Below are 12272 nucleotides of genomic sequence, written 5' to 3'. Positions count from 1 at the left end.
GTCCAGGGAGCAAAGTTTATCAAATGGCCACTTGTGGTAATACGAAGATAGCAAATCCTCAGTAAGAATTCACACAACAGACATGATGCTAGATAGACATGAGGCCCTGGGAGCCTGCTCACAGCATGTCTTGGTACTGTAATAATGCATTGGTGTGGGGGCAATCTTGCATATCTATGCTATTTGTCTTCTCCTAGGAACTATACCCAAAAGAATAAAACTGGGTCTTTGGTAAAAATGTAATACAAGAATCTAAGATATCATTATTGTAAAATACATTTATATTGTAAAAAAAATATTAGGGGGAAAAATAGACCTTGCTGGTTTGTAATTAATGAAGCATGGCTCTTTCAAAGGCAGAGAAGGTAAAAGCTTCCCTCAGATCCCACCAATAACTGGTATTGGAGCACACAGAATGCTGTAGAGGGGTAGAAGAGGCTGATTTCAGAGCCAACAGCTGTGACTCTCCCACAGTGACTGTCACCTGTTCGGTTTTCTTTGACAGGGCAGGAACTGGAGCTGTCTCCTGCTGCGTCATTGCTGTGTCTCCTCCTCCTTCACCATCTGATGCTTCTAGGAAACATAAAGTTTAAAAATGAGAAAAGCACCTCTCTTTTTCTTTCTCCCATTGCTAGTGTAATCTTGGTACCACCTTTTTAGAAGGTTCTATCCCTTGACTCATTAATTTCACCTCTAAGAAGCTGAATTTAAGAAATGATCCAAAATGAAGACAGAGATTTAAGAACCAAGGTGGCAGTGTTATTTATAAAACTGCAAAAATGAAGATTATTCAGATGTCTAAATTTGAGAATGTTTAATTATGGAACACTCACGCTGATTTTACAGATATTAAACTCCCCATTTTCAGATAAGAAAGTTGCTGCTTAGAGGGATGAAGTAATTTGCCCCAGGTCATAATACACCTGGGAACCCTATTTGAGTCCAGAGTCTTCCCCACAAGTGATACTGCCTGCACTGAGAACCAGCCGGCTCTTGATGCCTGTGTGCTGGCTCCAGGGGTAATGTTAAGAGAGTGTGACAGAAGGATTATAAATCATGAGAAATTCTTATTTTGAATTTATAAAATCTTTCAACACTGGAAAAAGTAAATTCTTACTCTAAGAACCAGGAAAAATAAAAGCTTTAATAATTTTTCTGTTAAAAAGCTCTTTTAAAGAAGCATGGCAACCATAAGTTTCTTACTTCCCATAATGCCATACTGTCTTCCAGATTTTAGTGGTTGTTCTCTTTGAACACATTTTTGAATCTTTGAAAGGCTTTACTCACTCCCTTTGAGTTTTTCGGTATATCTCAAAGCCCAAAATGTGAATTTGTGAGTAATATTGGTCAGAATTCATATTTAGGTACAAATTAACTAGTTTGGTAGTCCTGAGCTTTTAAATGTTTACATACTATGATGGTTAATTTTATGTGTCAACTTGATTGGGCCACAGGGTGCCCAGATATTTGGTCAAACATTATTCTGGATGTTTCTGTGTAGGTGTTTTTGGTTGAGATTAACATTTGAATGGGTAGACTGAATAAAGCAGATTTCCCTCCCTAATGTGGGTGGCACTCATGCAATCAGATATGGCTGGAATAGAACTAAAAGCATGAAAGAAGAAGTAACAACTGACACTGCAGAAATACAAAGGATCATGAGAGATTACTACAAGCAGCTACATGCCAATAAAATGGACAACCTGGAAGAAATGGACAAATTCTTAGAAAAGCACAGCCTTCCAAGACTGAACCAGGAAGAAACAGAAACATGAACAGACCAATCACAAGCACTGAAATTGAAACTGTGATTAAAAATCTTCCCACAAACAAAAGCCCAGGGCCAGATGGCTTCACAGGCAAATTCTATCAAACATTTAGAGAAGAGCTAACACCTATCCTTCTCAAATTCTTACAAAATATAGCAGAGGGAGGAACACTCCCAAACTCATTCTATGAGGCCACCATCACCCTGATACCAAAACAAGACAAAGATGTCACAAAAAAAGAAAACTACAGGCCAATATCACTAATGAACATAGATGCAAAAATCCTCAACAAAATACTAGCAATTTGAATCCAACAATACATTAAAAGGTTCATACACCATGATCAAGTGGGATTTATCCCAGGGATGCAAGGATTTTTCAATATCCGCAAATCAATCAGTGTGATTCACCACATCAAAAAATTGAAGGATAAAAACCATATGATCATCTCAATAGATGCAGAAAAAGCTTTTGACAAAATTCAACACCCATTTATGATAGAAACTCTCCAGAAAGCGGGCATAGAGGGAACCTACCTCAACATAATAAAGGCCATATATGACAAACCCACAGCAAACATCATTCTCAATGGTGAAAAACTGAAAGCATTTCCTCTAAGATCAGGAACAAGACAAGGATGTCCACTCTCACCACTATTATTCAACATAGTTTTGGAAGTTTTAACCACAGCAAGCAGAGAAGAAAAAGAAATAAAAGGAATCCAAATCAGAAAAGAAGAAGTAAAATTGTCACTGTTTGCAGATGACATGATAGTACACATAGAGAATCCTAAAGATGCTACCAGAAAACTACTAGAGCTAATCAATGAATTTGGTAGAGTAGCAGGATACAAAATTAATGCACAGAAATCCCTTGCATTCGTATACACTAACAATGAAAGATCAGAAAGAGAAATTAAGGAAACACTCCCATTTACTATTGCAACAAAAAGAATAAAATACCTAGGAATAAACCTACCTAAGAGGCAAAAAACCTGTATGCAGAAAACTATAAGACATTGATTAAAGAAAGCAAAGTCAATACAAACAGATGGAAAGATATACCATGTTCTTGGATTGAAATAATCAACATCGTGAAAATGACTGTACTACCCAAAGCAATCTACAGAATCAATGCAATCCCTGTCAAATTACCAATGGCATTTTTCACAGAACTAGAACAAAAAATTTTACAATTTGTATGGAAACACAAAAGACCCCGAATAGCCAAAGCAATCTTGAGAAAGGAAAATGGAGCTGGAGGAATCAGGCTCCCAGACTTCAGACTATACTACAAAGCTACAGTAATCAAGACAGTATGGTACTGGCACAAAAACAGAATATAGATCAATGGAAGAGGATAGAAAGCCCGGAGATAAACCCACACACATATGGTCACCTTATCTTTGACAAAGGAGGCAAGAATACACAATGGAGAAAAGACAGTCTCTTCAATAAGTGGTGCTGGGAAAACTGGACAGCTACATGTAAAAGAATGAAATTAGAACACTCCCTAACACCATACACAAAAATAAAGTCAAAATGGGTCAAAGACCTAACTGTAAGGCCAGATGCTATAAAACTCTTAGAGGAAAACATAGGCAGAACACTCTATGACATAAATCACAGCAAGATCCTTTTTGACCCACCTCCTAGAGTAATGGAAATAAAATCAAAAATAAACAAATGGGACCTAATGAAACTTAAAAGCTTTTGAACAGCAAAGGAAACCATAAATAAGATGAAAAGACAACCCTCAGAATGGGAGAAAGTATTTGTAAACAAAGCAACTGACAAAGGATTAATCTCCAAAATATACAAGCAGCTCATACAGCTTAATATCAAAAAAAAACAAACAACCCAATCCAAAAATGGGCAGAAGACCTAAACAGACATTTCTCCAAAGAAGATATACAGATTGCCAACAAACACATGAAAAGATGCTCAACATCACTAATCATTAGAGAAATGCAAATCAAAACTACAGTGAGGTATCACCTCACACTGGTCAGAATGGCCATCACCAAAAAATCTACAAACAATAAATGCTGGAGAGGGTGTGGACAAAAGGGAACCCTCCTCCACTGTTGGTGGGAATCTAAATTGATACAGCCACTATGGAGAACAGTATGGAGGCTCGTTAAAAAACTAAAAATAGAACTACCATATGACCCAGCAATCCCACTACTGGGCATATACCCTGAGAAAACCATAATTCAAAAAGAGTCATGTATCCCAATGTTCATTGGAGCACTATTTACAATAGCCAGGAGATGGAAGCAACCTAAGTGTCCATTGACAGATGAATGGATAAAGAAGATGTGGCACATATATACCATGGAATATTACTCAGCCTCAGAAAGGAACGAAATTGAGTTATTTCTAATGAGGTGGATGGACCTAGAGTCTGTCATACAGAGTGAAGTAAGTCAGAAAGAGAAAAACAAACACCGGATGCCAACACACATATATGGAGCCTAAAAATCGGTACTGATGAACCTAGTGGCAGGGCAGGAATAAAGACACAGATGTAGAGAATGAACTTGAGGACACAGGGGGGTTAATGGGAAGCTGGGATGAAGTGAGAGAGTGGCATGGACATATATACACTACCAAATGTAAAATAGATAGCTAGTAGGAAGCAGCCGCATAGCACAGGGAGATCAGCTCGATACTTTGTGATGACCTAGAGGGCTGGGAAAGGGAGGGTGGGAGGGAGGCTCACGAGGGAGGGGATATGGGGATATATGTGTACATATAGCTGATTCACTTTGTTCTACAGCAGAAACTAACACAACATTGTAAAGCAATTATACTCCCATAAAGATATTAAAAAAAGAAAAGAAGTAAAAGCATGACCTCCCCTGATTAAGATAATTTTTTCTGCCTTTGTACTTGAACTGAAACATTGGCTCTTCCTGGATCTGGAGCCTGCCAGCCTTCAAGCTGGAACTATACCACCAGCTCTCCTGGTTCTCAAGCCTTCTGACTAGGATTGGAACTAGACAACTGGCTCTCCTGGGTTCCCAGCTTGTCAGTCTATCCTGCAGATCTTGGGACTTGACAGTCTCCATAATTGCATGAGCCAATTCCTTTATATATACACACATAGATACACAGAGAGAGAGAGAGAGAGAGAGACAGAGAGAGAGAGCGATAAATATAGATAGATATATAGATATCTATTCTGTTGCTTCTGTTTTTCTGGAGAATCCTGATTAATACCCCTACTTTTAACTGTGTAGCATGAAAAAAAGGACTCTACCCAATGAAGTAGTAGCAGGTAGAAGATTAACAGGGCTTTTTACTTATTTTTTATTTTTAAAATTTATTTATTTATTTATTTATTTTTGGCTGCGTTGGGTCTTCGTTGCTGCACATGGGCTTTCTCCAGTTGTGGCGAGCAGGCACTACTCTTCCTTGTGATGCGCGGGCTTCTCGCTGCGGTGGCTTCTCTTGTTGCAGTGCACGGGCTCTAGGCACGCGGGCTTCAGTAGTTGTGGCTCACGGGCTCTAGAGCGTGGGCTCAGCAGTTGTGGTGCACAGGCTTAGTTGCTCCGCAGCATGTGGGATCTTCCCAGACCAGGGCTCGAACCCGTGTTCCCTGCATTGGCAGGCGGATTCTCAACCACTGCACCACCAGCAAAGTCCCTAACAGGGATTTTTAAATGAAGGACTAAGTTGGCATTAAAAGTATTTATAGAGCTGCTTCTGGGAAGAGAATAGTAGTAGTCATATTTTCCCTTATTCCTCCTGCTAAGTACAGCGAAAAATTCTGACCACTATATATAAAACAAACATAGGAGATCTCTGAAAGGTGGAGAGAAGAAGTCAGACATGCTAGGGACTTTGGGGCCCAAGGAACAACACAGCGGTGAGCTCCCTGGGTTTTCTTTTTGCCTTATTATCTCAGACTTGGAGCTAAAGAAGCTAGTAACTTGGAAATGCCAGTGACAGCAGACAAAAAAGCCCCAACAAATGTCTGCTCTGTTTAACAAAATGACCAGGAAAACAACAGCCTAGCAAGACTGAAAACCTTTAAATAATAGCCACTTGACTTCAGCCAAACACAACAGAAAAACTGTTTTCTTTGCTGCCTACACCAGCAAAGGCTGAGTGGGGAACCTAGACTTCCACCTTTGTCAGGCTGTAATGAGGCACCCCAACTCCTCCTCCACCTTCCATCAGGGTGGTGTCAGAGGTGATCAAGTAGGGACTGAACACCTGAAGAGATTTTCATCCCTGAAGGGTGGTAACAGACCCCTGTTCTCTACCACCACCACCAGTGCATTATCAATGGAGAATACACTGTAAGCCTGGACTTCCACCTCCTCCTGGTAGTAATGAAGGGCACCTTTCCTTCCCCACTAGGGTCAGAGGAACCCTAGTAGAGAATCAGGACTTTACATACTGCCCAGTGGTAATGAGGCCAACACCCACACTAGTGCTTTAGCAAGCACTAAAAGAGCTATGCAAAGAGATGCACTCAAAAATACTACAATAAATCAAAACAGAATTCTAAAAATGTTCAAGTAACCCACAGGAAGGCAGGAAAGATAAACAAGAAATAGCAAATAAACAGAAAAGACAAAATAAAATGGCATATTTGAATCCCAACATATCAACAATTACATTAATGTAAATGATCTAAACATACCAATTTAAAGACAGAGATTGGGACTTCCCTGGTGGCACAGTGGTTAAGAATCTGCCTGCCAATGCAGGGGACACGAGTTCGATCCCTGGTCTGGGAAGATCCCACATGCCGTGGAGCAACTAAGCCCGTGCGCCACAACTACTGAAACTGCGCTCTAGAGCCCGTGAGCCACAACTACTGAGCCCACGTGCCACAACTACTGAAGCCCGCGCGCCTAAAGCCCGTGCTCCGCAACAAGAGAAGCCACCACAATGAGAAGCCTGCGCATTGCGATGAAGAGTAGTCCCTGCTCGCCGCAACTAGAGAAAGCCTGTATGCAGCAACGAAGACCCAACGCAGCTAAACATAAATAAATAAATACATTTATAAAAAAAAAGACAGAGATTGACAAAGTGGATTAAAAAAATGAACTAACTATATGCTGTTTACAAGAAACTTACCTCAGATATGACGATATAGCTAAAAGCAAAATGATGGCTGAAATATAACATGTAAATATTGATAAAAAAGCAGGAGTTATATTAATATATTATACTCTATTAATTATATTAATATAAGATTAATTATATTGTATTATATTATATTATATTTGATATTAATATCAGATAAAGGTTGAATAAATTAGTTGTTTCTTTAGTCTGTGTGTGATGTTATTTGGTTCCAAAAAAGAAAACGGCTTTTCTGAAGTAAGGATGCTAGTACTGTGATTTCCATTAAGAGAGTATTAAAAGAACAGTATGGGGACCCAACCTAACCAGCTTGGCTCCAGCATCTAGATTTCTCTAGAACTGCTGGCATTTGAGGAAGTTAAGCTAGGCCTGTGCCACTCAGTCCCAGTGGCTGATTCAGCCCGTTGAGTGGAGTCACCAAGACGGTGCCACCTTATTTTCAACTCCTTGAGGATCTACTTTAAAAAAAAAAAAAGGGATACCACCAGATGGGATTGGTTGAATTCTTCCAGGAGTGGAGTCAAGTACACTGTTCTTTTTCAACCCCAGGCAAAAAGAGCAAAAAGCTAAAATTAAAAGTTGCACATATCTTTCTCTTTCCTTCAATCCCTGACTTTGTCCTCTTTATGAAAAGTATCAGAAATCCAATTTCTCAGCAATTTCCTTAAGCTTCTAAGTATTTACTTGCATGAACTCCTTCTAGGCTCTAGGGAGAATACTGGCAATGGGTCATACACTTAATTTTTCTTAAAAAATCTGCAAAAGAAAGACATATGGTGATTAAAATAAATACAATAGACCACTGTCTATTTCTACTCAGAATTCACCTCTGTCCCTATCCCCTAGTGAGTAGTGTTGGAGCTGGAGTGAGCATTTTGGGGATCCAGTTAGAGGGAGCTGGTTGGACAGACATTGAGCTTGAGTTTAATGAGATATTATAAGGTTCATAATCATAAAGTCTATAGTTAAATTATTGCTAGCTCTCCTACTGTAGGAATACTTCCAGGAATATTCCTACCACCCCATGCCAACTCACCAGACATCTGACACAAAGTGTACAGGGCTAGAGGTTGTGGATTGTGACACAAACACACCTGTAGCCTCCTTCCTTAGAACTATGTGGGAAGTGGAGGAGAAAGCAGGTTTGGGATGAATGAAACCAGAAATTAGTCAGTGGAAAATTCTTCCAATCATCAAAAATGTAAAACTGTAAGCAGAAAATTAGGTTCCCATTTTGTCTATTCAAAATGGAAAGTCTCTCCTATAGGAATACAGTAGATGCTGTATTTTACAGTTAAAAAAATTTTTTTTTTCTTATCTGATAGGGATGAGTAAAATAAAACTTTTCAGAATTCCTGTGTTTATAACAGTACTGTTGTGATTTCTTATTTAAAATAATTTCTTTCATACCTAATTTTGTATCAGTAATTTTGTATTCTTTTTCTGAGAGAGGGTCCCCCAAATTACGTAAGATTTAGGCTTCACAAAAACCTAGATCTGCCCTGGCTATAGACCTGCATAACTCTCCTATAGTTCTCACAGTTTCTCAACAGAATAAACTACTGAAACCCATAACCTGGTAACTTTCAAAAGCACGATGCTAAGCAAAAGAAGCCAGAATCAAGAGCTATATAATATGTGATTCCACTTATTTAACACCCTGGAGAAGGCAAAACTATAGGGATAAAAAAACAGATCAGTAGTACTGGGGACTGGAGATGGGAAACTTCTGGGGATTGTTGGAAATGTTCTATAACTTTATTGTGGTGGTGGTTACACAACTGTATGCTTTAGTAAAACTTCATAGAACCATACTCAAAAAGGGGTTAATTTTACTATGTAAATTATTTACTATATAAATTATTCCTCAGTAAGCCTGACTTTAAAAAAAAATGATAGAAGCTAACTTTCATCAAACAATTTGTAACACTTGCCCAATGTCACACAACTAATAGGCAGAGCTGGGATTTGAATCCCAAATATTTTAATGTTGGAGTCCACAATCTTAACCTCCACACTACCCTTGCATGAGAAGATGCTGCTTATAGCTAAATGATGTTTCCTTCTATTCTGTTTGCTAAGAGGTTTGTTTATTGTTTTATTTTATAATCACTAATAGGTGTTAAATTTAATGCAATACCTTTTGTTTTTGCATTTACTGAGATGATTATATGGGTTTCTCCTATAATCTGTTAATGTGGCCAACTGTGAAAATAGGTTGTCTAATGTTAAACCATTCTTGCTATTCCTAGGATAAATCCCAATTAATTGGTCATGACGTATTTCTTTTTTAATAATGTTGGTTTTTATTTTGGTTACCATTTTATTTAGATATTTATTTACATAATTTTCCTTTCTAGTATCGTCCTTGTCTGGTTTAGGTATTGAGGTTATATTAGCTTCATAAAAGAGTTGGGAAATGTCTCCTCATTTTCTATCCTCTGAAATAGTTGTATACGTATAGTTAAGATGATCTGTTTCTTGATATTTGGTAAAATCTGTTAGTAAAAGAAGCAGAGCGTAGTATTCTTTTTGTGGGTATGTTTTAACAAATGCTTCAATTTCTAACAGTTATATGATTATTCAGGTTTTTCTATTTTTAACTCAATTTTGGTAAGTATTATTTTTCTAGGTAATTGGCTGTTTTATTTAAATTTTTCAAATTTATTGGAGAGGTGTGATCATTATATGTAGCTATGTCTTCTTTTTCTTTTCTCCCATTTTTTATTTGTACCTTTTTTTTTCTTGTTCTGTCTTGGAGGGGTCTTTCCTTAAAAAAACAACAACAACTAGGTTCTGTATTATAGATGCTTTCTATTGCTTCTTTGATTTCTAGTACACTAATTAACATTCTTTACTTTCTTTAGGTATACTCTATTGAGTTCTTAATTTTTGTAGTTGGATATTTAGCCCATTAAGTTCTTCTCTTTCTGATGTAAGCATTAAGGATATATATTTTCTTAACACTTTATAACAACTGAATACCATACATTTTAATATTATTGCAGTTTCATTATCATTTAATTCTAAATATTTTTAAAGACTCTATAATGACTTTTCTTTGACTGATGAGTTATTTAGAAGTGTACTGTTAAATTCTTAAACAGTTTTTTAAAGTTACCTTTTTTTATATTGTGGTTAGAAAAATGGCCTGCAAATCAATTCTTTGATATTTGTTAAGACTTGCTTTATTTTCTAGCACAGGGATCAGCACACTTTTTAGGTTTTTAGGGCCACACGGTAAATAAGTGTAGGGTTTGCAGAGCAATAAGGTCTCTGTCAGTAATTACTGGATTCTGCTGTTGTGCAAAAGCAACCTTACACAATATGTAAATGATTGGGTGTGGCTGCGTTCTGATAAACTTTATCTACAGAAACACATCCTGGCTGGATTTGGTCCATGGGTCATAGTTTGCCAGCTCCTGACCTAGTACATAACTATTTATTGACTGACTGATTTTTATTGAAAATAGTTGACATAGAATATCATGTTAGTTTCAGGTGTACTACCTAGTAATTTGACATTTGGATACATTAGGAAATCATCACCACAGTTAGTCTAGTAACCATCTGTCCCCATACATAATCAATTTAAAAAAAAAATTTTTTTTTTGGACTAGAATATGCAGTATCTAATTGTTAGGTGCATAGTTCTATACATGATTACAGATAAACTTAATTATGTTTTTCAAATCTGCTATATGTTTATGAATTTTTATGTTTTATCTATCAATAATTGACATATATATTAACATCTTCCACTCTTAATTTGAAGTTCTCCATGTTTTCCAGTAATTCTGTCAGTTTTTGTTTACACATCTGATAGGTATGTTAGGTGCATGCAAGTTTGGAACTGTTACAACTTCCTATTGGTTGATTGTTCCTTTTATCATTATGTGGTGACCCAGTTTTAAAAATCCATCTTGTTGTAGAGAACAAACGAATGGACACCAAGGGGGGAAAGTGGTGGGGGGAGGGGTGGTGGTGGGATGAATTGGGAGATTGGGATTGACATGTATACACTAATATGTATAAAATAGATAACTAATAAGAACCTGCTGTATAAAAAAATAAATAAAATAAAATTCAAAAATTAAAAGAAAAAAAATCCATCTTGTTGGGACTTCCCTGGTGGTGCAGTGGTTGGGAATCCGTCTGCCAATGCAGGGGACACGGGTTCAATCCCTGGTCCGGGAAGATCCCACATGACGCGGAGCAACTAAGCCCGTGCGCCACAACTACTGAGCCTGCCCTCTAGAGCCCGCAAGCCACAACTACTGAAGCTTGCGCGCCTAGAGCCCTTGCTCCTCAACAAGAGAAGCCACCACAATGAGAAGCCTGCGCACCGAAAGGAAGAGTAGCCCCCGCTCGCCGCAACTAGAGGAAGCCCACGCGCAGCAAAGAAGACCCAACGCAGCCAAAAATAAATAAATAAAATAAATCTATAAAAAAAATTCATCTTGTTTAATTTAGTTCAATTTCACTTATTTGGGGAGGGGTATTCTATATTTCTAGAGGCGCTCAGCTGTTCTCTGGGAAATCTAACTATACACATTGAAAGCTAATGTTGGAGACACAGCTGTACTTCAACAGTCTAAAGTGTTTTGCTAAAATTACTCATCCCTAGAAACCAGAATGTTTTATTTGGCCAGGAGAAGCAGGGCTGGGAACTACTCTTCAAGAGCCATGTTCCCAGCTCATTAAGGGACTCCTACCAGCATCACTGAGAATGAACACAATTCCCACATCCACAGAACAGGACCCTGTGAAAAGTGAACTCAGTGAAGGCCCTAAGGCCATGCCAGCAAAACAACACAGGGCAGGGGGAGGGGAGAGCAGAGGAAGGGAGAGGAGGGGAGAAACAGTGAGAAGTGTAGCCAGTGAAAGAAAAGGGCTCTCAATTCTGGCTCCACTTGTACTAACAGTGCGCATGCAGTGAAGGAAGCTCCATCCTTTACTGCTTCTGCACACTTTTCAAAATAATTACTACAGGTATGCCATGACCAAAAAATAAGGGCTTACAATCAATTAGACCATGCCAGAAAAGAATCATACACCTGTAAGTGTACCTCTCATTTATTCTTACTGTTCATAATGCCTGCTCTCCCTTTATCTTTGTCATCTCTCCTTTTCTATCAAAATCTTAGTCCCATCCTCCAAAATTCAGCACAAGTTTCCCCCTCTGTAAAGATCTTCCAAAAGTAGAAACAAGACTATCTTAGGGCTATAATCTAGCAAATAGTTGCGACTTTCACTGAGAAAAGAAAATGCTGAGAAAAGGGGAACAGGATCTAGTGTACAAATGAAGAATTATGTGATCGGCAGCAGGAGGAACAGTAAACCCAAGGCCATGTCTATTGTGCCCAATCCAGGGCACCTGGTTGTATTGAGGGGGCTG

At 38.2% G+C, this 12272-nt stretch overlaps 1 protein-coding gene across 2 annotated transcripts in view; it reads right to left on the bottom strand.

The window, feature by feature from the left end:
- The window catches only part of CMSS1 (cms1 ribosomal small subunit homolog), a 391308-nt gene that overhangs the window by 43693 nt on the left and 335343 nt on the right, over nucleotides 1-12272 (bottom strand). Inside the window, exon 2 of one of the 2 annotated variants that reach the window (XM_061193018.1) lies at nucleotides 485-573. In XM_061193018.1, coding sequence (XP_061049001.1) covers nucleotides 485-573 — 89 coding nt within the window. The remainder of the gene's footprint in view (nucleotides 1-484; nucleotides 574-12272) is intronic. The other variant, XM_061193019.1, reaches the window with a different exon arrangement.

Source organism: Eubalaena glacialis, chromosome 6 (assembly GCF_028564815.1).
Source record: "Eubalaena glacialis isolate mEubGla1 chromosome 6, mEubGla1.1.hap2.+ XY, whole genome shotgun sequence".
Taxonomy (NCBI): domain Eukaryota; kingdom Metazoa; phylum Chordata; class Mammalia; order Artiodactyla; family Balaenidae; genus Eubalaena; species Eubalaena glacialis.
Note: the sequence above shows the minus strand (reverse complement) of the source record. Positions and strands in the feature narration are given on the sequence as shown.